This window comes from Lutjanus erythropterus, chromosome 13 (genome assembly GCF_056507025.1).
Source record: "Lutjanus erythropterus isolate fLutEry1 chromosome 13, fLutEry1.hap2, whole genome shotgun sequence".
Classification (NCBI taxonomy): Eukaryota; Metazoa; Chordata; class Actinopteri; order Lutjaniformes; family Lutjanidae; genus Lutjanus; species Lutjanus erythropterus.
Window position 1 is genome coordinate 16818613 of NC_139329.1, and position 27976 is coordinate 16846588.

Sequence of the window (27976 nt, forward strand, 5' to 3'; positions counted from 1 at the left end):
TACTTTCTGGGTGTGGTTTTAGGTGAGACGACAGTGAGAAGCGTCCACAGAAGCAACTCGGTAAATGTGGTGTGTTTTGAAAGTGTGTGCCCTTTTCCAAACAGTTTCTAAGGATGACTTCCCAAATGACTCTGTGTGACAAACCATCTGGTGTATCAGGTTAACAGTATATAATAATAATATATTATTATTTTTCAAAGCAGTGTGTGAATTATGAGGATAATGTAAAAGAAAAAGAAAAATACAATTGTCCCCAGTCTCCCCTACACAATGCATTCATTAAATAATTAAGTAAACGTGATATAATAGACTCACACACACATATCCAGTGCTGTAGGCTTTCAGATGCGGTTATGTAAGCATTTTATCAAAAGAAGAATCTGTACGTTCTCATTCTACTGTTCAGATGTCCTCCATGTGTAAAAGTTGGCTGTAGGTAGGCTCCCCCGACTCCCCCCTTCAGTGTATTGCAGCTTTAAACAGTCCACAATGCCTTGCGGTGTCCCAGTTCCAATGCGATGTATTTACCAGCAGGAGTAATGAAACGGGAGAGGGGCATTTTCCGCAGCTCACTGGTGAGACCGCAAAAGACTAGCGCACAGAGAGGAGGACAGACGCAAACTTTCGGACAGAGGACCTAAACGTCAAATATGTGTTTCTGGACGCGTCCGTAGCCTTTTATTCCTGTTTTCCCGTCCAAGAGCCAAACGATACTTTGTCGCAGTTCGTTGGAAGTGATTTACTGGGCAATGGTGAAGAAGGACAAATTTTGCGGAATTCACGCCTTTACCTGCGTTTCCAGCCTAAAGTTCACTTCGGAGAGGGAACACTGACTTGAACCCTGTTTGCAGCATAAAGGTAAGATCGTGACACAGAGCTAATAATGGCAGAATGCGCCGCAGCTGAGCCCGAGTGGTACTATAGTGAGGCTGAGATAACGGAAACATTTCTGTAGTAGAATAGTTGGGCTACTCTGTGAGCCCACTACAGCACATTATCGCCATTTGTCCTGCCTCGTCCCACTCCACACCAACAACCGTGAGCCAGAGGTGCAGGGTAAAGCTGAAAGATACTGATTTATTATGTCTTTTAGGATGTTTTGTGTCAAAATATCACGCGAATCCTGCTTTCAACTGTGTCCTTGTCTGTTAGTTTGAGAAACAAGACCAATTCAAAGCATTATTAAGTGTTTAGACGTGATTCAGATTGTATTATTTTTTAGGCCCAGATGTTTTGTAGAACTGGCTTGAGAATGTTTCCTCCCCCCCTTTTCCCACTATTGTCTTCAGTAAGTTTTAGCATCTTCTGTAAATGCAATGAGCTCTCATGATCTCAAAGATCTTTACATACCAGTACAAGATATAAAATCCCTCCCAGATCATTCTGTTTAAAGCCCCAGTGCCCTGTCTACATGACTTATAAACATACACCAGGTGCAGCAGAATCAACCTGTGGAATTGGAGCACTCAGCAAAGATTTATCAGCAAGGGCTTGCTCTCAGGTTTAATGTCTCACGGTTATGTAGGTCTGCAACTAACAATTATTTTCATCATTGATTCATCTACCAGTTGTTTTCACGATTAATTGGTTAATTGTTTAGTCTATCAAATGTGACAGATTGCTCATCACAGTTTTCCAGAGCCAAAGTGACATCTTTAAATTGCTTCTTTTGTTCAACCAAAAGACCAAAACCCAAAGAGTCTTCATTTGCTATCATAAAGCAGCAAATCTTTAAATGTAAAAATCTGGAACCAGCAGATGGTTGATATTTTTGCTTGAAAAATAACAAACAATTAATTGATGATCAAAATCATGACTGATTTAATTTTGTCTTGATTGACTAATCATTGCAGCTCTACAGTTATGCTGTGTGATGTTAGACGTCTGCTGTAGTCTTGAAATAGAATCATATAATTCACTGGTCTTTGCTTTATTTAATTATGTCATAGCACCATAAAGTCCAAGCTGCAAAGAACTACCTACAGACAGGGAAAATAAACAAGTTTTGCCACTTTTTATGTGTGGCTGCCATCTCAGCTCCTGCTTTAAACCCCTTTCAGTTCTATAAATGCTTATATCCAGGAGTGTGATTCAGCACCAGCTGATGTTTTACAAACCAGTGTAACATGTAAACTCTGGCCCACAGGCCTCTTGTTGCCCCACTGCTGAGCCTCTACCCTGGTGCAGGAGCCTGCTGCCTGCCCTGCTGGCTCTTCAAACTGGCTAGTGAGCACTGAATATGGCAAGGGAACAAAGGCGGCATTATTGCTGGCTGAACGTGCCGTCCAGATGTTCGAGATCCTGCCAGCACTGACCTCCCAAATGGGGGAGGCAGCTCCAGTGCCTAATAGTTTAATATCAGCCAGGCAGAGAGAGAGAAAGAGGGCGGTTTGCTCCTGGGCAGGGGCCACTGGAGAGCTCTCAGGAGCTGAGGGTGTTGTCTGTAGCGTGACTGGACTTGGTTTTAATCCCAAACACCCCCCAATCTTCAGATTGGAGCTAGAGTGAAATTTTGGACTTAGAAATTAAATTGTGGGAAAGTGCTGTGGGAAAATCTTGTTCCTTCTTTGTGTATATTTTCAGGGGTACTCTGCTGCTTTAGGTAGTTGATGTACAACACACTTGAGAGGTATTTTAAAAGCTTTACATGCAAAATTAAGTGTTGAATAAGATACATTCCCTTTTGCCAGGAAAGTGTGCAACTCTCTTTTAGCCTCCGATTAAAGGTGTAGTAAGCAATTCTGGAGATAGCAATTGACGGATGAATCTCATTCTCAGGTCATCAAATACCAGCAGTTTGGTTTGGGAGTAACCAAACCAAAGCAACGGTATTGGATGACCTGGAAATGAGACTCAACAATCATCTATCTTTTAGATTTGTCATGATACCAGAACTTTAGACTTTAATGCAATACTAGTACAAAAAAAGATTCTCTTTACTTCTTTTGATATAATTTCAAAAGGAAAGGAGGAAAAAAAAACACTGCCTTGTTTAGCTATGCTGCAGATATCAGATCCAACAATAGCGACTGAACTGAGGTCTTGAATGAGCACTAGACAATTTTTTTATATCTTTGACACTTTCGATATTACAATTATGGATATTATATCGTTTGAAACACACAGTATCACAAATATTGGAGAATAGATACTTCTCACAACTTCACTATCTTTACTGACCTGAGATGGGCCAAAGTCTCCTGACACAGCTAGATTTTCTATAATCTGAAAATGGAGCCAAGGGGAGGAAGTCTAGTTTTCTTTCAGACCACCTGAATTATAATATATTGAAAGGTTGTTATGAATTTTGCCCAGTGACACAAGAACTGTGTACCCTAGCTTTAAGTGGTGGTACAATGTTTTTTTTAATTGCTTATTAATTAAAATTAAAATCAAGTATGCGCAGCAGAGGCTTTAAAAGATTTCAGAAGAGTATTGAAAGCAGAAAAAAATGTTTAATTTTCTGTTGTTTTCCCAGGTACATTACCTTTGGGATTGCTTTGTTTTAAAAAAAATATTCACAATGTTGCAGTCATACATTTCCAGATCATCCAGTTGTGCCATAGTTTTGATGGGTTGCAGTTTTATGAAGTGTCGTGGCATTGCTGTTGCCTGTTGCATAGCCATCAAGATCAGAGAGTGGACATACCCGTAGCTTTCTTGTCTCTTAGCCATGGCCCGTTGCATTCTCACAGCCCAGGAATGCATGCCCTGGATGTTATCAGAATACACTCTACAGGATCAAGGCCTTGTCTCTTGCAACAGCCTCTTGTTCTGCAACGTTTACATTTGCAGTGGCTGATATGATGATGAGGAGCTTCTTTATCTGGTTCCCAAGAGCCTTAACTTTTAACCACAGGGGTCCCATCTTGTCAGTGTATGTCTTTACATTAATATCATGATGTTGCTACCCCAGTGTGTTTTAGGTCCAGGGATTACACTGTCGATGTAGCACTGGATGGCGATCTGAAGAAATTGAAAGCGAGGAAAGAGATTTCTCCAGTTAGTTCCAACCGAGGCACCACTAGTGCCTTCACAATAAACCAGCGTCTGTCTCTGGCTGCTCACAGAGATCTATTTCACAACAGATCTGTTACCAATTACAGCAGAGTATAAATTGCTAGTAATTACATGTTGCACTACAGGGAGTGCAATTTGAATTAAAGTTTGGTTAGCAATAGGCAAGGAGGTTTAAGTACTAGAAGAGACTGCTGTCGCTTCAGTCTGTAAGAAGTATCCCATTGTCTTTAATTTAACAGCAGTGTGGGGGAGTTTTGCATCTCAGAAACCTTCTATAATAAATTAGTCGCTGGTTTTCATTAGCTACTTGAATACACATACAAAGCCTAAACTTCCGTGCTCAGTGAACTGTCTGTATTGTTTTCCACCTTAGTGAACAATGGTCAGCAGATTCGGAGAGGAACCGGGGTATAATAGCATCTATTCGTGGAGGTTGTACTTGTGGAACATTAGTGTTTTCCTGTGAGATCATTTTTCTCATCTCGGTTGAGTTGCTGCCCTACAGGCTTTCTCCAGAGTCAAGCTCAGTCTTGGTTTGTTTTAATATAATGAATGCCCCATTTTGTTTTCCTCAAATACCCCCTTGTTCAGCAAACTGCTAAACTGCTCGATCCTCAGGGCAGTTTGTGATGCTTGACGGACTGTAAATCCCCCAAAAAGAAGCAATGCCACATTTAAGCTCCTATGGTTAAAGACTCCTACAGTATTTCTTCATGGTGTATGATAACAACAGTGTGTTGGTCATGTTGGAACACCCACGGGACCATATGGTAGGTTGTTTACACCAGCAGCCAGTAGAAAGGCTTTTTCCTGCCAGCTCGGTGTGCCCCTGTAGGCCTGGAGAATTGTCATCAGCAGCCGGGACAGGCAGGCTGCTTAGTGCTGCTCACACACCTCACTGCTCTGAGAGGAATGCATCTTGAGTCAATGCTACTGAACCAATACGAGACTGAACCAAACAAACCTGCTCAGATTGAGTTTGATGGTTTGCTGCAGTTGATCGTTTCTCGACGGAGCTTAGATAGAAATCAAAGGAATTTAAGCCTTCCTCTGTCTCATGAAATGCCTCTCTGGCAGAAGACGAGCTGCACAAATCAGGGAGCGGGCATCTCCCCAGGCTGTGGCTTTGACAGGCCAGAGGAACGGAGCTTGCAGAGCTCAGGATGGCACTCTGCCCCACACCGCTGTGCCTGTATCATCAGTTGCGTTTTCTGGGTTAATGTTAATGAATATAAATGTTACGAGTCTGGACCAGAGCAAGTGACATTTATAAATGCCCCGCTGAGGCTTGTTGGGCTTGTGCAAGGAAGAGGCATCAATATCAGCCCGTCTGTTATGAAATGTTCTGTTTGGTTTGAACAGTTGTCTCTTTTGTGTTTTTTTGTGGTGTAAAATTTCACACGTTTTTTTTAAAACTCAGAAAAGTTGGACACTGTTGTTAATGTCAGTGCAATGTTCAGTATTCGCTGCACTGTAGAGCAGGCAATTTGACTTTGACTAAAAAATCTCTACTTTTAGGCTATGCAATGATATAAGATGTGAGAGCAGCCACTAACGATTATTTTCATCATCAATAAATGTGATGATTATTTGTTCGATTAGGTGAGTGTGTGTATATATATATGTATATATATGTGTGTGTGTGGGTGTGTGTGTGTGTGTGTGTGTGTGTGTGTGTGTGTGTGTGTCTTGGCATACACATTTTCTTTAAAATAACATACTATAAATTTTCTAATAGTGCAAACACATGATTAAATTGTAGAATATGAAACATTGCTGTAGATTAAACTACCCAGCAGTAAATAAAGTATATAATATTTAGATACTTTTATCTAAGTAAGGTTTAAAATATAGATTTTTTTTGTTTGTAGTGGAGTATTTTCAAAGTGGGGCTGGTATTAGGGCTGGTTGTTACATCACAATGTTTTTGACTATATATCTTAGTGGCTATGTGGTTCTTCCACACAATAGAACATAATGTGATTTCTGATAAATTATCATGAGTTATTTGGAGATAATGACTAGTTGGATAAAGGCAAATAATAGAACAACTAGAACAGACTGGTAACTTCAGAAAATGACATCGCTTTACTGAAATGCAGCCTTTATATATCACAATGCCAGTATAATGTTGATATATTTTCCAGCCCTCCTCCTTAATCCTTCTGACACAATGTTGTTATAGGTAGTATTTTTTAGGCACTTTCCCCTCCCCCCTCCCCCTCTGGTGTATCCAGACCTTCTCCCTGGCTGATCTGCTGTGCCTGCTTTGCATCAAGAGCCACTCCATTCACTTTTACAGTTTCCACATCTCCCTGGAAAAGGGGTTAAACAAAATGGTGACACTGTTTTGGGTCACTGCAGAAAAATCTCGCAGTGTGCTTGTGTGTGACTGTTTTCCTGTTCCTCCTCATCCTTCAGCCCTTAATGCCATTTAAGGGCAGTCTGAATGAAGGACAAAAGCACTTTCCAACCAGCTGTGAATACGCCAAGAATAGAGTGATTAGAGCCAAGCCACAGACAAAGGTGCAACTCACATACGTACAAATACACTGACTGTACATATTGGATTAAAATGGGACACGCATACAATGCATCTGTGCACTTAACACACACTTGAATCAGTGTCCCCAAACTGCCCAAGGCTCCAGAGTTAAAGTGATTAGTATTTATCAGTTAGGCAATCAATTGAAAATTAATAAAACAAATTGAATACTCTAATAATCTTTTAAGTCATTTATCAAGAAAAAAGTGCCAAGCATTTGCTCTTTTCACAGTCTCAAATGTGAGGATTTGCTGTTCTCTGTATTATGTAACACTTTTGGGTTTTGGACTGTTTGTTTGGCAAAAGAAGCACTTTGAAGATGTCACCTTGGGCTTTTCTGGACTTGTGATGAGTATTTAAAGTAAACAATCAATCAGTCAACTGTAGAAAATGATAGAAAACCCAGTAATGCAAATAATCATTAGTTGCAGCTCCATCTGTTTGTCTAACTCTACAAATGTTACCTTGCAGCACTGCCTAATGTCTTTACCATATTTAGAAAAGCTATTGGTGGAGGGTAGGCTGGTGTGGATGACTTTGTGAATGTGGATGGGGAATACTGGGAGGTGGGGGAGGTGTAATTGGTGGGGGGATGGCGAACAAAAGGACCTTTTGACTCGGTAGTGTAGGTGCAGTGAAGGTTAGATCCATGGAGAGTGATAGCAATCTGGAGAGTTGCCATTCATTCATCCATTCTCTCCCAGTACACTGTCCTTGAAGAGTGTTTTGAAGGGTCCCTCTGGCTAGATGGGCATTTCATTTACTGTGTTATGTCAGTAGTTTTTTCATACCTCTATTATTTTTACATCGTAAATCTGGTTCACATATTGTTGTTAAATGAGGAAGTAGCAGATGTGTGGTTTCACTTTAGTTTACAGTACAGTTATTGTTGTTGTAATGTGTCCCTACTTACCCTCTAAGAAAGTCTAATAAGGGTCTAATAAAGGTTATAACTGCTGTCTAATAAAGAGTATATTCTTTCTAGTGTTTGTCTAATTTGATAGAAAGTACAGCTCATTACATTACGTTATTAGGACACCATAAAATAAAGTGTGCTTTGTGAATCTGGTCATGTGACTAACCAGTTTACATCAGCTTCTACTTCATCAGCATTTACATCACTTTACATGACAACCAATGTCTAATATTTTGTTGTATTTGTCTTTATTTGACTGTGACTCAGTAGAGAATAGTCTGTCAGTGCAGATTTCAGGCTAGAACTGTGTTACATGTGTTACAGAACAGTGAAAATAACTGCAACATCACAAACAAAACCCTGCTCTACTCCCTTGTGTTATAACTCTGCCTGCTCTCCCTTTTCTCTTTTTTAAATAACATTTTCACGCCTTCTCTGTTTCACTCTCTGTTCCTGTCTTCGCTGTGGCGCTGAGTCGATCTTCCTGCTCTGTCTTTGCTGCTTCCATGAAATTCTCTGTACAAAAGCAGGAACTGGACTTGGGAATGTCTGCTGCTGGCAGAGTCTTCCTGCACCCCCAGCAGACATGTACCTATTCATAGAGAAGAACACAACAACAGCGTAACGGCCAGCTGGTCCTGGCATGCCTGACTGTATGAGTCCATTCTCCACTGGACTATACTCTTACCATCAGCTGCTGCTGAAGTAGCCTGAATATATCTTGTATTATATGCTTATTTGACCACTGCTTAGTAGGAACTGTTTGCATCTCTGTGCGTCCAGTAAAACGTTGAGCATTTCCACCGTAGCCTTGAGCACATCCTGACTAACTGCTTCCTGTTTTCCCTCTCGTTTCCTCCCCAGTGTAGTAGCCAGAGGGGCTTCAGCTGCCCTGCACCACTGGAGCCTTCAATAATGTCGGGGCCAAAACACCACAACCGACCCCCTCGCTTCTGACCCAACATGGAGCTCAAGGTCTGGGTGGATGGAGTCCAGAGGGTCGTCTGTGGGGTCACCGAGGCAACCACATGCCAGGAAGTGGTGATTGCTCTAGCACAGGCCATAGGTAGATCATTTTCCACTTTAAAACACACACAAGCATACACACAAGCACACCAGAGATACAAACAGAATGGATTTATCTTTCTACTGAGTTGTGCTGTTGACTTACTCATGAAATATGAATGTCTGTTCAACTCATACCCAGGGGATTCAGTGCAATGCATCCATTACTAGATTGACCATCTAACAGATCTGGAGTTCTATAAGTTTTGTTGACTGGATGTCAATTTAGGCAGCCCGCATGTGATTGAGGGCCACACAGGAAAACCCATGAACTTAATCATAATGGCATTCAACATTAAATTCCTTGAGCACCAAATTTAGCTGTTTACAGATAAGGCGGATCACTTTATCTGTCCCCTGAGGTCTGATAAAGTATTTAATAGTTGATTCATTCTTCCTGAAACCTCCCTTTGTCCTCCTCCGTACAACATTTTCTCCCTGGTGGTTGTTCCATCTGAGTTCTACACTGAGTTGCTCACTGAAATGACTAAATTTAACTACTATCACTAGCGTTAATAACAGAACATAATTCCTGCAAGATGCCACTGGTTGTCATGCAACCAGTACCTTTATGCAAGTTGTCATTTGTAACCTGACAGACGCCTGTTAGGGGGACACGGTAGCAGCAGTTTGATTAATATATAATGCACGCATTCCATGTCTTGTTCAGGGGCTGCACAAAATGTTTCTGAAGGCTGCCATTGGTCAGCTGACATACAGATGAGGATGAAATTATTAGCCCCCCATGACAATTTCTTTTCTTTTTTTTTTTAAGTATTTTGCAAGTGCAGTTAAACAGAGCAAGGAATTTTTAACACAGCTTTTGCAAACATCCTAGTTTTATTTTAGATGCTTACATTATATTACTTTGCACACAGAAACACAATTATTTCACAAAAACTATCAGGGTCAAAATTATTAGTCCCCCTGATGCTAAGAGTAAATTGTGTACCCTTTTTGCTGGATAACAGCCTGCAGTTGTTTGTTGTAGTTTTCAACAAGTCTCAGACACGTCTCCTGAGGAATTCCAGCCCATTCTTCTTTGGCAAATCTCTCAAGCTCCTCCAGATTTGATGGTCTTTTGGCATGGACCTTGGTCTTCAGTTCACCCCACTGATTTTTAATGAAATTCAAGTCAGGGCTTTGTGCAGGCCAGTCAGTAACGTTCACTTTGGTCTTCTGGAGGCAGTTCTTCACCAGGAGCAATGTGTGTTTTGGGTTGTTGTCGTGTTGGAAGACAAAGCAACGACCCAGACCCAGTTTTGCTGCTGACTGCTTGAGGTTTTCTTTCAAAATCTTCAGATATCCTTCTTTCTTCATGATTCCTTCCACCTTGACCAGATTCCCAGTTCCAGACACACTGAATCATCTCCACAGCATAACACTCCCACCACCATGTTTCACTGTGGGGACGGTGTTCTTTGGGTTATACGCTTCTCCCTTCTTTCTCCAAACATAAGCAACGTCTCTATGGCCAAAGAGCTCTGGTTTTGTCTCATCTGACCAAAGGACACACTTCCAGTATGCATAATCTTTCTCCAGGGTGTCCTTACTTAGCATACTTCAGTCTTCCTTGAAGGTGTCTCTTCTGCAGAAGTGGAGTTTTTTTTTTGGTCTTCAACCCCACAGTCCACTCCTGTGCAGGGCTCTAGTGATTGTCTTCTTTGAAACTACAATTCCCAACTTGGCTAAGTCATTCATTAGTGTCTTGGCAGTTGTTCTGGGGTCTTTAGACACATCTCTCACTAGTTTTCTTTCCAGAGTTTTTGAAATTTTTCACTTCCTACCTCTGCCAGACTTGTTCTGTACTGTGTGGCTGTCTTTGAATTTCTTGATGATACTTCTCACTCCAGTCCTTGACACTTGGAAACGCGGTGATAACTTTGTTTATCCTTCTCCTGCTTTGTGAGCATCAACAATTCTTTTTCTCTTACTGAAGTTTTTATACTGTGTGTAAATTGGAAGATAACCCTCAGTTTTAACTTGATTTTACAGCTTTGAGCCTTATTAAGTTAAAGCACAACATTGGTTTATGCTATGACTCAATAAAAAAGGTCAGTTCTTAATGGGGATAATAATATTGATGCTGGTAATTTTTGTTTTTTTCTGAAATAATTCTGTTCTTGTGTGCAAATAGAAATAAGTTATGCTTTCTAAAGAAAACTAGTATGTTTAGAAATGCTATGTTGAAAAGTCCTTGCTCTGTTAAAAAAGCACAAATTTTGAAAAAAAAACCTTTAAATTTCACAGGGGGGGCTAATAATTTTGTCCTCAACTGTATATGAATTAATGAGCAGTATTTGTGAATCTAGAAACATGTTTATTGGTCTCATTGGCCAGACACATCCTGGTGTGTTTGGTTTCACAGGAAACATTAAATGACAATTTCCACATCTGCCTTCCTGAATTCTTAATCCATAACCACTTTTGTCAATTACTTATTTTTTCAGGCTTCTTCATAACACACTCACGGACTGATTGCAAAATTCAGGCAATGCATTACTTGTAAAAGGGTGGAGACAATCCAGGCTGTTGGCATAATTTAAACTAGTGCAATTCCGGTGAAGAGTAGCTTTTGTGTGCTAACACTAACCCTCGGTCTGCTTCATGACACTTCCATGTTAGCTACACCACCATCTTACAGCCATTTGTTCAAGAAGACAGACTGCTAATCTAAAAATTCACAAGTTCTGTGTGAGTTAATACAGTGTTCACTTTTATTGTATTCTGGCAAACTTTTAACTTTTCTTCACACTCAAACAATTTGAAAGAACAGAATAGTTGAAGCCTTTTCATCAAGTGTGTTAAGCATTCATCAGCCCACGACTGTAATCTGAGTATAAAGCTCTCCAAAATGCCAACGTGCCTTTTGTTACCTGAAAAGAAGTCTTTCTAAAGTAAACAAGTATTTCTGTCTCTTCCTGCCTACATGTTGAGCTCCTGCTGAGATACAGTGGATCAGAGTCAGAGGCTTTATTGGTACTTTCTCAGATCTAAGCACCCCCTCCCCTTTCCCATATGGCTCCTTCAGGAACGGGGGCACTTGAACAGGCTGTATTGACATCACTTCCCACAAAGCGCAGGGTAGGAGGAGGGAAAGTCTGACTCATCCCTCAGTCTCCTGCCAAACCAAGAAAGCAGTACTTTTGAGCCCCTTCCTCTGCCTTTTTTTTTCCTGTTAAAAACATGTACACCACATTAAGTGATCAGACATCAATATTGATTTAATACTTTGAGGTTTTATGAGTGTTTCACGCTACAGACTACAAGTTTTGTGTCTTTCTCAAAACAGCATTACACATTTATTTCCTATAAACACTGAGTCAAAGGTAATGTGAAAGGGTTACTCTTCGTGCTGATCACACTGAGAAACACCCGACGCTGAAGATCTATGCAGCAGCTTTTAACCTCTTTCAGCTCCTTGTTCTATTATCCAGCCTTTATTCTTACTGTATAGTTGAGACTAGGGCTGCAACTAACAGTTATTTTCATCATCAGTTAATCTGTTGATCATTTTCTTGAGTAAGAAATTATTGTTGTTTGGTTCATAAAATGACAGAAAAAAAGGTGACATCCCCAAGTTCCTTGTTTTGTCCTCAACCCAAAGACATTAAGTTTATTCATAGAGGCCTAAAGAGTCAATTGAAAAGTTGAAATCAGACATTTGGATATTTTTTTCTTTAAAAAATGTACTCAAAACAATGAACTTTTAGTGTAGTTTGCAATTAATTTGATAGTTGATAATCAATTAATGGACTAATTGTTGCAGCTCTAGTTGAGACTTGAGGCTCTCATCCTACTTATAAAACCAGTAAGGGCTGTTTTCAGAAACCACACTCACACAAGGTAGGGCTTGGTATTGTTTAATAGTCAAATAGTCCTTTTTTTCTAGATCTGGGCACAAAAAAGATCAAATGCAGCCATTATTGGACTTGATGAGTTTCAATTCTACTTGTTTCTGAGTTATTTTGGTTGATACTTCAAAGGCATCGAGTATGGATACCCTGCCCCTTCAGTTGGCCAGAAACATGTTCTTTCTTTTCATTCTGTGTTGTTGTATATTATTATATATGATATGTCAGGAAATAATGTTTTGCTCATGGTTTGATGTTTGTATAGCTTATTGAGTAAAATATTTTGGAACTTTTGTTTTGTAAAAAGTGCTTAATGGTTGCCTAACAGAAATGGTTGGGTAAAAAGAGTCAGTGCAATAGCTTCAGCCTACCCTTTTTGGTTAATATTTTCATTTTCCTCCTAATTTAAAGCCTCATTGTTTATTTAATCTTGGAAAATTGCAAACCACAATAAATTCATTCATAGACAGACACATGGTGGTGTTTCTTAAGTTCATTTTGGAATCTCTCTCTGCCTTTTTCTTCAAAATTGATCCAAGCAGCTAAAGTCAGAACTTTAGCAATCTACCAAGATAAGAATCTGCAATGTTATCTTTTTCAAGTGTCTTTTTTTCTCTTGTGGTGTTTACAGGTCGCACTGGAAGATACACTCTGGTAGAAAAATGGCGGGACACCGAGCGTCACCTGGCCCCTCATGAGAGCCCTGTGGCTTCTCTGAACACCTGGGGCCAGTATGCTGGTGACGTCCAGCTGATCCTGCATCGCACGGGCCCCTCCCTGACCGAACGGCCCCCCTCAGAAGGACCTCCTCTCAGGGGGCCTGAACGTGGGCTGCATCGGCAGAGCCTTCCTCCTCTCGCAAAGCTTCGTCATCCCAACGATCGCTCCCTCCGCCGTCGTGAGCCGCGCCGAAAGTCCCTCACATTCACCGGTGCACCTAGAGGCCTTAGGGAGATACTGAGTGGAGGCCGAATCGGTGAGGCTGAGGCTAAAAGAAGACTCCTCCTGGGAAATAGTGGAAATCACCACCATGCAGGACCAGCCATTGGGACTACGTCACCTGGTCTGTGGGCCTGTCGCATGGAGGATCTGGTCAGACTGGTCGGTCTGCAGAGAGAGACTCTGAATGTGCTGGAGAAAAAGCTGGAGGCTTATGAAGCTGAGCTCCAGGCCTGGGCTGAAGGGCGAGGGGGGCGAAGCGTAGGGTGCATTGGGGAGCCAGGTGGAGGAGGAGGGCTGATAGAAGAGATCCTGAGGCTGGAGAAGCATCTTAGAAAGAACGAGGTGGAGATGGAGGAGGAGGAGTTTTGGGCCACTGAGCTGCAGATTGAGCTGGAGAGTGAGAGACAGCTGGAGGAGAGACTGCAGGAGCTACGAGGACGCCTGCAGGGCTGTGAACTGGACATTGAAGAAAAGCTGGCAATGGTACAGGTGTGCTATGTGTGGGAGATTTTGGGGATATCAAATTTAAAAAAAACTATTTTAATAGCAAGTTTTGGGGAATAAAAAATGAAACATAATTCTTTAATCAGTTCTTTTGTATCATAGTTGTTTAACTATTGAGTGTTTTTAAAGATGATTGGATTTTGCAGTAGGTGGCTTTTGCCTTTTCTATATCTGTTTGTCTCGTTGTCCCATCAGAGCGTTGAGGCAGGCCTGGAAGAGGAGCGGCTGCAGAGGGAGCGGCAGGAGACCCAGTGGGTCAGTGAGGCAGAGGCTCGGGCTCAGGTCCTCAGGGTCAAAGCAGAGCTGAAAGCTCAGGAGAGACAAGCTGTTCAGCTGGAGAGCAGCTGCAGAGCTGTGGACAGGTCACTTGGACAAAGCAGCAAGAAACTGCAGGTGAGACATATCTTTATATATATATTTTGAGCACTTTTTTTCTTTAAAAAATAGTGCTGCAGAGTGATGTAGTGATAAGAGAGACCATCCATCAGTAAAACTGCATTGAGGCATCTGTCCACCTGAATCGTCCCTCAGTGTGATGTTGAATCTTTGCCAGTTTGATGTGGGTTTTTTTTTTTTACACATAAGTCTGTTTACAGTATTTGAGGAGCGCAACTGCATATTGTCACTGTTGGGTGGAAATCTTTTATCTCTTTATTTTATTTATATATATATATTATAAATCAGTGTGGCTTTAACAAAAAGTTAACCAATTAAAAGTATTAAATAGAACCACCAACTTTGACAGTGCAGTATTAAATTACTTTTAAAAAACAGGGTTTTTTAATTTCCTTGAAAGTAATGTTGTAAACTTAATGTAATGTATTTAATAAAAAATAAATAAATCTGGTTGCATCAGTTTTGATCTATTTTCTTTTAACTTTCCATGCCAAAAATCACAAAAAATAAGCTAATAAAAATGCACTTCGGTCAAATAGATCTCATAATTTTCACAAGATTTGTGTCCACACATTTGTTGTATGTAAAACACCAAGACAGTTGTGACCTTGAGTTATGACATCGTATTTTACTCAGAACTGTGACTGTCAGACTTGAGCAGTTAATCTGTGTCTCATTTGCATTCACAACAAAATAGCGATCAATAGGGTATGATCATGTTCATTTTTTTTTCTCTCTTTCTGAATAATAATTAACATTGACGAAGGACATGGAGATTTAAAGTCATATTGCAATTGTCTGGACACCAAAATACTCCAACACAGTCTCATATAATCTGCATGTGAAGAAGACAGTTTCAAGCTGCTGCTGGTAATGCTTTCATGTTTCCTGAAGAATTCCTCTCTCATGCTGTTTCCTTGAAGGACATGCAGCACGAGCTGGAGCAGCTGACCAAGGAGCTGAGGCAGGTTAACCTACAGCAGTTCATCAAGCAGACCGGCACCAAGGTCACGGTGCTGCCAGCTGAACCCACTGAGGAAGAAAGCACTCACAACAGTCATGGTATAGGTAATCTCATTTTGTTATAAACATTAAATGGATGGAGTTTTTTTTACTCTTGAGGTAAAGATTTAACTCATGAGTATACTCACATATAATGTTATTTATCGCCAGGTATCTGTTGATTTAAATAAGACAAGTAAGGGACTGACCCTATAGATGCAGCATGCAGTCAGTGACTGAGGGGTCCGTTAAGTCCATTTGATCCGAACTGGTTTGACCCAAGACAGGAACTCCAACTTAAATCATATGTCAAGTGCATGCTGTGAGGATAAATGTTGCTCTTTGGTGCCATTCACACAGCAGACGCATGATTTACTTTTACTGAAGTGCCTGAAGTGTCTTTGAGTTTGCCTGTGCATTAAGAAAGTCATTCTGTTCCACTTATTATTTTTCTACCTCATGTCTTGACAGCCTGCTGAGAGAAAATGACTCAGCTTAGTGTTCCAAGTATGTGTGTGTGTGTGTGAGTGTGTGAGAGATTGTGATAGAGAAAATGGGGAGTGGGCGGGGGTAGTGGAGAGTACAGCATTAGTTTTTACCCACTCTAGTGGCAACTATATAGTCTCCATGCCAACAGCTGCCTGGATACGGACAGACCTGGCATCACTCATTCACCCTACTTTTTGTGTCTGTCCCTCACTCCTTCCTTCCATCACACTGTCCCTCTATCACATGCTCAGCAGTTTCTGTGATGGGCTCATTGGACCAAAGCTCTGTCACCCTACAGGAGACGGGCGGAGAGCTAACACATAAACTAAGAGCGGTGAATGATGGGAGAGCTGCCAGACTGAGGCTATCCATATCAGCCATTAGCTGGTTATGAAAAAGTTCACAGTAACGATGTAATTAGTGGAATATAATAATTAAGGTTGACTTCCAGGCAGTTTGAGGTGAGAGTAGAGCAGTGCATTATGTGTTGTAACCACCAGCTTGTAAACTAAGGCTTGGAAGCAAAGAGCTGGATATTAAACCTGCAAAACAAAGTTCACTGCAAGCACATGAATTAATATATAAATGTACAAGCACAAACACTCAGTTAAACCTCTGTTTAACCATACCTATGAACAACTTTAAGGAATATTTCAACCCAAAATCAAAAATACACATTTTTCCCTCTGGCCTGTAGTGCAATTTATCCATCTAGATTGTTTTGATGTGAGTTGCTGAGTTTTGGAAATATCATTTGTAGAGATGCCAGCCTTCCCTGGACTATAATGGAACTAGATGGCCCTCAGCTTGTGGTGCTCAAAGTGCCAAAAATACATTTAAAAAACATTTTTGACGCTTTGAGCACCACAAGCTGAATGCCATTTATTTCCATTATATTCAACACGTCTATGGCCAAGCTCTCCAAAACTCAGCTGATCTTTTTAAAACACAGCCACTCACAACAAAACATGGATAAACAGCACTGCAGGCCAGAAAAAAGGTTGTTTTTTATGATGAGGTGAGCTGTCCCTGTCCCAAGTCTTGAAACAACATTTTAGCATGTAACTAGTATGGATTTCATGTCTTAAATTTCACAAAACAAAAGTTCAAACCAGTCTCCTCCAGAATAATTGCATGGTTGAGTGAAACACTGCCAGTTACCAGTTTCCACCTACTTGATTTGATTTTGGCTGAAATCTGTAATACAACAGTTAACACAGTCTTAACTTGAATATCTCACTTCTCTTAAGAGCCAGATATTTGTCTGATTACATGAGATGTACTTCAGCATTGCATCTTCGTCTTCATTAAAGTTGATGGTGATGGATTTCAACTATGAAAAGCAGTGAATTGAGTGTTCATGTCCTTCTAATAACCTTCCAGTTCATGTGTGGAAAAATCAGCAAGCATTTTGTGCCTGGTCATAAAATCCACTGCATCTGCAGATTCTCCTCACGTCTCAGCACTGCCCCCTGGTGGCACCATTGCAGAAATATCACACTGCATAAACAAGGCTCTGTATTGTTTTTAATCAGGTAATTTATTGGTATTTATTATGATTTTTTTGTGTTCTTGTGCACATAGCAGTTCTGTGAGGTTCATACATACACATATATATGTATATACATGTATACATATATTCTTTTCCTCTTTTATACGTCTGATATTTGCATTAGTTGTCGGAGTTGTTGCAATCTCATTTCACTGCTGCCATACTAATACAATTATGCATGTGACAAATATCTTGAATCTTTAAATTATGTTTTTAATTTTATTCTTGTCATGCCTGTTCATTCTCAGATTTAGTTCCCTTGACCGGCTCCCTGAAGCGTCCTGTGTCGTCACACCCAATGTCTGGTCACCTGCGGGTCCTCCACAGCCCCCTCGGTTCTGGCCTGAACCCAGAGGGGATCTACGTGTGATACAGTTCTAAAACACATCATGTCTCCCTCCTGGAGCCCATTTCACCTGAGAACACATCTGTAAGTGGATATCTTTGTTCAGGATACCTCAATAGCACACTACTATGCACTGTTGTCTCAGTTACATGAAGGCAACTTTGACTGTGAGGACTCAAATAGTGAAGGAGCTATGCTGATTTTTAAGCGGAAGTCATGGAGCACTTGTTGGGATGAAAGATTAGAAGCTATGGCATGAAGAAAAAATGCATCATGTGTCATGGAGCACAGTCTCTGAATATATAAGGACTTTCTAAACAGGCTGTTGTGGACTTCCTTTATAAACATATCCACTTAATGTACTTTTAGTTTCACTTTAGTACCTGCTGAATGATTTGTATTGTTTTCTCTATAGCATCATGAATCAAAACTATTGCCTTTTGAACAGTATTCTTGAGAATCTTGGTATGTGAATCTATGAACTGTATCTCTAAAATCACACATAATTTCTGCAGTGAACACATTTTACCCAGCATAATGACTGGTTCTTATAAAAGTAATGAAGGATCCACTTGTATCTGTAGTAAAACCGTCTCGAATCGATCATTTTGCATATCAGAATTTATTCCTGTAGCTCTTATTGTCTGTCCATGTTAAAACTATGCACAAATGGTTAACAGTTTTGTTACTGAAGAATGTTACTGTCTGTACCAAAATGATGGCTTACTGTAAATACGTTTTCTTATTTTTCAGCTTTATTTAGTGAATTATTCTATTTTATTACAAAGCTGTGCGTTCACAGATACAGAAATGGAGTGCCCTCATTTCTGCAGTAATATCTGCATAATGAAACAGTGTTCATTATCCTCTTAAGCTGATTTTTTTTTTTTGTTGTTCAGATGACTACACAGTATATTTTTGCCAAATGTATTACGCTTGTTTTTCTGTAAGGATCGGTGGCCAAAGATTAGCAGGTCTTGTTGCATGATTGTGTTGTTAATATAGCCATATCTGGATGTGCACAGCACCCACAGTACAGTAAATCAGTTAGCTGAGTCTAAAAATGGTGGCATGTAGTAACACAATAGATAGCTACAATTTATGTGTGTGACAGTGATTAAAGAGGTGTGCGTGTGTGTGTGTGTGTGTGTGTGTGTGTGTGTGTGTGCGCGCGCGCACGTGTGTACAGAGTCAGAATAGCCAAGGTATGACGCCCCTATTAGGTTGTAGTTCAGCTGCTAATCACATCAAAGTGCCTTATATTCATTCCACAGTTGGTGTATTCAAATAATGTACAGTGAAGCTTTAGTAGAAACATTGAAGCAATGATGGTAGTGAGTTTAGATCAAATGTCACTAGATGTATTAGTGCCACATTGCTGCACTGAGAGAAATGGCAATAGCGCAGCAACAAAGAGGAAACTATAATTATGTTTTATCTGTCAGTATTTTGTAGAAATGTCAGTGGAAAGAACATTATTGATAGTGCTTTCCACTTTGCTACTGTATTATTGTCACCTTAAAACTATGTGCTGTAAAATCTGTTCATGTGTAATCTGATTTATTTCATCATGCAACACGTACTGTATCCTGTAGACACCAGTTTAGATCAGTACCGTCACCCAGGAATAAATAGCTGATGTAAAACAGAGGGGAAATCCACCCTGTAACATTCAGTGTGTACAAAAACACACATCATCACAGTTTGTCCCTCCGCTCTTTAGTCAAAGGAACAGTTCACCCCAAAATCCAAAATACACGTTTCCACTGGCCTGTAGTGCTATTTATGCCTCTAGGTTGTTGATGTCTGTCTCCTCTCCACAAGCTGAGTGCCATCTAGTTTGATTACATTTGAGAGAAGGCCAACATCTCCATGGCCAATATCTCAAAAACTCGTACAGCAACATACAGTAAAGCTATCTAGATAGATAAACACGACTACAGGCCAGAGGAAAAATATTTATTTTTGATTTTTGGGTGAACTGTTCCTTTAAGCGGGAATTCTGTTTTAAAATTCTCACTCGTCTATGATAATCAATATATTTGGGTGGATTTTCCCTTTAAGAAACCACTTGTGTGCATTTTCCACCCTGGGATGAGACGTAGCTGTGGTCACTGTTTACAACCATTATAATATGTCCTAGAGAACTGTATAAGATGTCGACTGTACATAACCTGTTTTTATTTTTTCCTGCCTTAATATACTGCAAAGTGTTGACAGATGTATGGCTGTAAGTGGCTGCTGATATGACATGATGATTGCATGATTCAATAAACCATCTGACAAAATTAGATGCGTCAAAACAGGTGCTCATGGTAACTGTTTGTAACTGCTTGCCTGTGGATGTAATTTAGAGGAGATTTGTTCTGTATTGCAGTGCTTCTCAAATGGGGGTCCCGGTGTCTCTGAGGGGTGTCCCAGGGGGTTCCCAGCAACAAAGAGGAGTCATTTATTTTTACTGTAATTCCATCCAGAAGTAACAGAATGACTGAATGTATGACTATATTGGTCATGGGTTTCATACACAAGTGTTTCCTCTGAATTTATTTAGCAGCAAGGAAATTACCACCACTGCAATACGTATTGCATTGTAATTTAGCCTTAAAGTGGTAGTGTTTCTACTGTAATAACCAGAAAATCTAAAGTCAAAAATAAAATTATCTAAATAAAGATCTCCTCCCTCTTCTTTCTAACTGGCTAACGTGTGACTCTCTATGTCTGTGCCTGGAAAAAAGGAAACTCAGACTCGTTTCATCTGATTTCACAGAGAATTTGACCTAGTGGAAGACATCAAGAGCAACTATTTAGAAACAGCTGATATTCTTACAGATGATCATTTTAACTTATGTAGGTTAAAAGCGTCAGTATTAAATTGAGACTATTTCATAACCAATTACAAAAACTCTTGTAGTAGCTTTAATGTTATCTAGGGGATTTAGAAGTAATGATTATACAGTAATTAAAACCACTTTTAAAAACAGAACCTCAACTTAAAGCATAACTACGACCCAGACAGCAACAGATATGAGACAAAAGTAGAATTACTGCTTCAAGCAAGCAATACAGCTGTATTAAAATTACAGAGGGAACACTGCACACTTTCTGTAATAATTCATCTAAAATTAAAAATCTTATCAAATGGTGGTCTGTGTTCTAATTTGTGTCGATTTAGCGTTCAGTGACATGAAAAAGTTTGAGAACCACTGCTTCATTTTACAGTATGTGCTATAAACTGTTTTCCAGCTTTTCACCAGTAGATGGAGACCTTTACTCAGTAATGGTAGAGACATGACTGGGAGAGAGTAAAGAGAAAAACACTGACTTATTTTTCCTCAGAATGAAATGATAAGATGTTGATTATGTTAGTGTATAAAATGCAAATTAATGCATTAATGAACAATATTATCTTGCTTCATTGGAGATCTTTAAGAGGATGATGTCTGGCAAAATAAAGCCTTAAACTTTAAAAAGTTGCTCTCATTAGTGGATAAAGATACTGGCAGAACCTTATTGGAAACTGAGAAAGAAAAAGTGACATTTAAAAGACTGTGAGTGGAATCGGGTCCTTGGTTCATAACTACATATTGAATTTGCTGAATAAAAAGCTGCACCTGAAGGCAGCAGGCACGAGCCTAACAAACCTTGAAAGGCATAAGTTGGCAGTAATTGGACTACACTGTTGCCAGGATCACTAGAAAGCATTAAGACTGATGAAATTATTCATAAAGATTAAAATAATATTACAGTCAACCGGTTAATGGCAACAAGAAAGAGTGGATTTGAGCCTGCTTAAAGCTTTTGACAGGTTGGGAGGAGGCCCCTTGTTTTTCATCAGCCTGTACAGACTGAGGGTAATCTCACTTCATCATCCTTTTATCACATGACATTTGTTTAAAGACTTGGCTTACTGTACATTCCTCTGCTGTGACCTGTCAGCTGATTAGAGCTTTAGTAACAATACAGTTTGTCTACTGGACTTCTAGTATTGTTATTACAACTATTGCACTCTGAACTTGCACACGTAACTCCCATGACTTAAGTGTTACATTTGTTGGAGCAGAATTTGCGTTAAATAAGAAGAGGCCTGCAGAGTCGAGTTTTGATATTTATTTTACAACTCATCAGCAATAATTTAGAACAGCATATGTGTAAAGCATTAACGAAATGTGCAACAGTTGCTCAGTTAAATCTTAAAAAAAAAATCCATAGACTTCTACAACATTGACATAGACATGTATACTTTATGGTATATTCACAAAAACCTATTTACAGACACACATGCCACTTTATAATAACAGTTGATAACAGATTTGAGGCAAAAACCAGCTGAAGAAAACTACAAAAGCATGTCATGTATGCAAAATACAATGAAAATTTTATTCAGTCACATGTGTGAAACTTAAAAAAGCTGAACAACACTACACTTTGCAGGAATTAATCTCTTAGAAAACAGGCCAAGATAGAGTTCCTTAAAATGGCAATGATCAGAGCTGACGGTCACATGACCGCAGCTTCTTTCCCACCTTTGTCAAATCATATTTGAAAAGCAAGGTTTTACATAATGATAGCATATAACACAGAATTGGGGATGGGGGGGTTCAGGGTCTTCAAATCTGATTATGATTTGAATCATTTTGCCCTGAAAAAGCTAGAACTAAACCGTTTTGTTATGTCGGGTCAATTACTTGAACACCACTAACCAAGCATGTGGTGTCTCTGCTCTGCTTTGAAATGAAGTCATATTTTTTTATTTCAACTCAACACAATAAAAAGGTTCAAAGAGAAGTACAGTGATAGACTTTTTAAAATGATGAAGTGACTGTTTGGGGGGAGTAAAAGCAGAAAAAAGTGCACTTTACGTCTCAAAGAGTAAAGATCATCCTACATACAAACTTTTAACAGCTGGGAAAATACAGGTACATTCAATATCAAAGATCTATAAGGTGCTATCCTACAATGTATCCTGGAGGTACAGGAGGTCACTGCATCTCTGTGCTGAAATGCTTCATTCAGGGGACATTATTTATGCCAAGGGGAACATACAATATGCTGGTCGAGCAGTCCCCTTGCTGTGAATGAAGGCTTTCTTTTTCTTTCCATCATTCTGAATTATTTCAGTGATTGTTTTTTTTTTTTCTTTCCTCACAAGAACAAACAAGTAAAGGAAAGCAGAGTAAACTCACATCTGTAAAAATGAGTTGAGGGCAACAATCAGGCATAATACCTCCCCCATCATTTTATTATTATCAAAGTGCTATTTTTTTATGATGGAGATAGTGGTGTGTGTTTTGGATCAGGATCACTTCTTCTTAGGAGGGACAGTAATGTGCCTCCAAATCAACCTACCCCATGCAAAGCTGGGGGGATGAGGTACTGAGGGCAGGAGCACTTCTTTTATAGTGCACATTAACACATGTTTATGAGTCAGACTGTCTTCCAGGTAATAATATTTACAGTCAGAGTCAGCCAAGCTTTTATTAAAGGGACATTTCACCCCAAAATCAGAAATACATATTTTTCTTCTTACATGCAGTGCTATTCACCCCTCTAGATTGTTTTGGGGTTAGTTGCAGAGTTTTGGAGATGCCTGCCTTCTCTACAGTCAAATCTACTGAACCTACTACTTTCTTTCTGCATAGAATCTACTCTTTTATACTAGAAAGGAAGTATTTCCTGCACGAAACCACCCTAATCTTGAGAACTCAAGTCATAATTTCTGGAATGAGACATCACTGTTGAATTTTTCAAATGTATTTCTTTTTGCTTTGAGCACCATTATATTTGAGAGAATGCAAACATCTGATATCTGATATCTGATATCTCCAAAACTCTACAACTCACACCAACGCAATCTAGATGGATAAACAGTACTACAGGTAATAGGACCAATGTGTATTTTTGATTTTGGGGTGAACTGTTCCTTTAACCTTGGCAGAGGTCAGTTGCAACTTCATACATCCAAAGAGACTCACTGATTGGGATATTGCGCACTGTTGTCGTACTCAAAGTTTTGGCACCAATACTGCCATTCCAAAATATTTTATCAAAGAGGATAAAAAAACTAACTCCAGCACAACGCAGCCGTGTATTAATGTCAATCATTGTCGATAATCATTTCGATTGATTCATCTAGCATAAGTGCAAAAGGCACACGCCAAAGTCACAACTGTCCCCTTGTTTCGCCAAGATAAACTGTACATGAGAAACTCTTCAGTGGAACCTCGTTTAAAACTCTCCTAACTTTTTAAAAAATGAACGAACTCCTCAGCAGAATGAGACAGACAGATTAGCTGGTTTGACAGGCAGAAAACTGATCATGTGGGCTGCTGCTCTTGCTCTCCTCAGCTGCGTCACCCTCCCCGTCGTCACTCCCGGGACTTTCCTCCCGCTCCTCAGGTGAGCCTGCTGCTGTCTCAGCTGCCTCCTGTGACTCGTCGCTGTCTGGACTGTGGGAGTCCTTGGACTGGGAAGAGGCTCCAAAGTGCGCAGACAGGCCGGGGAAGGCGGCAGCAGCGGCCGCGGCCGCCGCTGCTGACGCGTGTGCGGGGTAAAGCCAGGGGAAAGGGGAGGCGAGAGCCGCAGCAGCGGCAGCCGGGTACATGTACTTCTCAATGTTGCTCTTATCGAAAAAAGGCATATAGGACGCAGCCGCCGAGGGGTTGATGAAGTAGAAAGGCATGCAAATAGGTGTCTGCTGTCCCACACTGCTGCTTATTCCCATCAGAGAGTTCATTAACGCCAGATCGGGTCTGCCGGGGTCTGTGCCCGCTAACCCGCTCCCAGCCCAGTTCATCTTTGGTTTCTTGGCAGCGCGATCGTCTCCAAACTCCTGCTTGATCTTTACCGCCTTATTGTGTCCCTGCGCCTTATTATTGCGCTCACATTCTTTCTCTTTGCCGTCGCTCTTTTCAGCCTCGCCCCCGTATCCACTGTCCGTGTCCGTGTCGTTCTCGTTAAGCTCCCCGCCCTGGGTCCTCTGGATGACCGGGACACAGTTCGCCTGGCTGTCGGCTTTCTGCCCGTCCTGTGCGTCCCCGGCCGGTAGCTGGTGCTGCTGGAGCGGCGGCGCGCCGGGATGGAACTGCGCCAGCACCTTGTGAAGGTGGTTGATGAGCTGCGCGCACCTCTGCTCCCGTGTCGTCCAGTTCTCAAACTGGCTCAGGTACTGCAGGACCTCTTTGGCACAGGCCTGGAACCCAGAGTGGAACGCGTCCAGATCTGCATGAATGGAAGATTTCATCGACCGGTCCCCTGCGAAACATGCAGTTCAGAGATGATCACATCAGTATGCTATATAGTAAACAAAATAAATCAGCCAACAACAGCACGTTTTAGTATTCTGTTCCATCCCTATATACATTAAATCTGTTCTATTAAAGGTAGATTTGCTCTAAAGAGGGACTAATAAAGTTTCATGTAATCCAACCAGTCTAAATCTCAGTGAAAATGATCAAGTTTATTTTACCATTCTGCAAAGCAATGATCTTTTGGTGCTGCTGCTCAGTGACGGCAGTCAATGCGTTTAAGTGTTTCAGTGTTAACTCCAGGACAACTGCTTTCTCCAGATGCCCGAGCGTCTATGGAGAAAAACATGGGTTCAGTTGGTTCTTTGTCATATAAAAGCAGATTTTCTGAGCTGGCACAAACTTTTCTGTAGTGTCATGATCTCACCGATAGCTTCAGATGTTCGGGTAACAAATCTTTCAGCTGGCCGATACATTCGTTGATTCTGTCTCTCCTCTTCTTCTCTATCAACCGGTGTGGTAACTTGTATGCGTCCTGCTGATACAAACACATGCACAATGGGTTTACTGCGTTAAAACACATGTATGTGTTTAAAAAGTTGCGCTATTATAGATATGAATTGTTTTAAGTTTAATTAACACAAACAGGGTGATTAATAAATCAGCAAACAAAACATTAAGAGTATAAAAATACGCGCACCTTGCCACCATCTTCTCGTTTTATTCCTCTTTTGGACTTGCACATGTACAAAGAGGGGTAATCCACCCTGAAGTACAGAGAAAAGTGTCCGGTTATTCACCAGCTTTGTCGTGACAGTTTATCAGACATAGTTTGACAGAGTTTGCCAAAGCGACACTCACCCCAAGAAATCAGCGTGCTCCATGAACTGTCTGTCCTGTAAATGCGGTATTCTTTCATCCATCACTTCTCCGCTCCACAGCTTCTTTTGGGGAGATGTTTGTTATTCCGTGACCCGCACGCGGACGGATGGACGGACTGAGGGACGGAGGGTTGAGGGAGATGATGCACAGTGCGTGTCCTCCAGTGGATCTGCTCTTCAGACTGATGTCTGTAGTTCCTGAGCTGCCACTTCGCAAAGCCGTCGGTGCTGTGGTTAGAGCGCACGCGCGCCTCCGGTAGGGAACAGCTTCCGACTCACGTGTAGGCTGCACCAGCACAAAGTCCGGTAATTAGAGCTGCTCTGTCTGTGTTACAGCAGATATCTACCGCCGCTGTTCCTATAGAGATGGAGTGAAACACTTTGGACCTGGTGGCTGAAACGTGATTCATGCGCAAAATGCAGCGGAGGAGAAGGCGCACAGGCGTGAGGAGGCAGACTAGTTCACAAAAACATCAGTTCAGTGACGGTGAAGCAAATAAACTTCACAACTTCAGCCTGTCCTACTGTACAGGTGGAGTAGGGGAGACTGGGAGCAACTGTAACATTTTACAGACAGACTTCTTGAAATACACTGGTTATCTTTTGATGTCAAAAAGATGTATATATTAATTATCAGTGTTGGTACATTACAAATACATTTCTCAAATTAATAATACAATTATAATTAAATGAAAATGTTATAGTTGTCATTAAAATAATTATCTACACTAAAATAATATAGCGACATGAAAAGTATCTGTGCATTGATAAGAGAGTTAAAGCAGACATGCGAAAGGTGCTTCCCATAGTAACTAATTACTTTTCTAAAGTAAATTGTAAAAGTATTTTTTTTTACTTTTTGTGAGAAGTAACTAGTAAATGTAACTAATTAGTACATTTCAGTAACTTTCCCAATATTGTAATAATACAATTGATATATTTTCACTAATAAGAACGAGACTAAATTTTATGCAAGAATATTGTGTTAAAAATGAACAAGCTATGCTAATATAGGTATTGCTAGCTAGCATAATTGCCCATGTGGCACATGGCCTGACGTAAGCACTTTGTTTGACTGTGTTGGCATACTTTTCTATTAGAAAAGGAACTCATTTCATCAAAATCACCCAACTCAATTCAAATAAATATCAAATATAAATGTCTTCTTCAAAAATAGAAATAGGTGTTTGCTTTGATTGCATATGCTGCCTGACATCTAACAGAATGTGATCATATACAAAAAATATTAAGTAATACTATTAAGTACAACAGCAGTAATGTGATTACTTTTAGGAGTGATTTTATTTGAGATACAATGGGGTAATGTGACTTATTTTTTCAGTGTTACAATGACTCCCCTGGTGGGGATAACTAACAGTGGTTGGAGGCAATATCAGCCATGTGACTCACGAGCAATTATCAGCTTAGAGATAAACGTGGTCTAAGCTAAATGCACAGTCATCTAAATTTTAGACAGCAGAAGAAAAATACTGTGCATGTAAAAATACTGTACTGGTGAAATGATCCTGCTCTTGTCCCACAGGTAGAGAGAGAATCCTACTGAACATGTTTTCAGTGTCATCACTGTAGCCAGTTTCTGATTGGAGGAGCTGTGTGCTACACAGTTGCTAGTGCTAGTGTGCTATAACAGTCCTCTTTTACAACTGTCCCCAGTCTCCCCTACAAGATGATTAGTGATAGGCTGTCAGATCTAATGTGATAAATAATTAGACTGAAATATCTTGTACATATTCAGTTTAGAGGAAACCCACATGTCCTAAAAAGCTGGTTTCTTTTTAAAATCACTTTAAAGTTTTTGATTTTGTTCTGTAAAAAGTTTAATGTAAAATAAATACACATGACCTCTTTCAAATATTAACAGTGGGTGCCCTGCATGCTTGTCTGCTTCTGTCACTCTGTGTTGTTGCCCGGACGGAGCAGGGCAGTATGAGTAACCTCTTTATACATCTCCAGTCGTTCAGAGCTGCGTTGTCAGTAACCATGGCACCGGCCCAGCTGTGTGCTCAAACACGTGCGTCGTGGTTCTTTATTAACCTCAGCATGGGTGCCGCTGCTCTCCCACCTTCATCTGAGTGTCTTTGTCTAATAATAAAATGTTAGCAATCATGTGACAAGGAAGGGCAGATTTGGGGAGATCGGGGACTGTTGCAAGACTTTTTGCAATTCTCTCAGTTATTCAGAGACCATTTGGAGTAGACC

The 27976-nt window shown here is 40.4% G+C and overlaps 2 protein-coding genes across 5 annotated transcripts; one reads left to right on the forward strand and one right to left on the reverse strand.

Moving 5' to 3' along the window:
* The first annotated feature begins 519 nt into the window (after positions 1–519).
* Positions 520–19922, forward strand: rassf8a (Ras association domain family member 8a). Of its 4 annotated transcripts, none has more exons than XM_084734390.1 (6): positions 520–858; positions 8346–8547; positions 13032–13831; positions 14042–14239; positions 15166–15310; positions 17534–19922. In XM_084734390.1, the coding sequence occupies exons 2-6, from the start codon at positions 8445–8447 to the stop codon at positions 17653–17655; spliced, it is 1368 nt and encodes a 455-aa protein (XP_084590516.1). In that variant the 5' UTR covers positions 520–858; positions 8346–8444; the 3' UTR covers positions 17656–19922. The 4 variants fall into 4 exon arrangements, with proteins under 4 accessions (XP_084590516.1, XP_084590519.1, XP_084590518.1 ...); XM_084734393.1 differs by having other exon boundaries at positions 15166–15304; XM_084734392.1 differs by having other exon boundaries at positions 13032–13825.
* Positions 19923–23224: 3302 nt separating this feature from the next.
* bhlhe41 (basic helix-loop-helix family, member e41) lies at positions 23225–26105 on the reverse strand. The gene is made up of 5 exons (XM_084734844.1): positions 25737–26105; positions 25576–25642; positions 25303–25410; positions 25097–25208; positions 23225–24882 (listed from the first exon to the last, which is right to left on the reverse strand). Exons 1-5 carry the CDS (start codon positions 25796–25798, stop codon positions 23918–23920), a joined length of 1314 nt encoding a protein of 437 aa, XP_084590970.1. The 5' UTR covers positions 25799–26105; the 3' UTR covers positions 23225–23917.
* Between the last annotated feature and the right edge of the window lie 1871 nt (positions 26106–27976).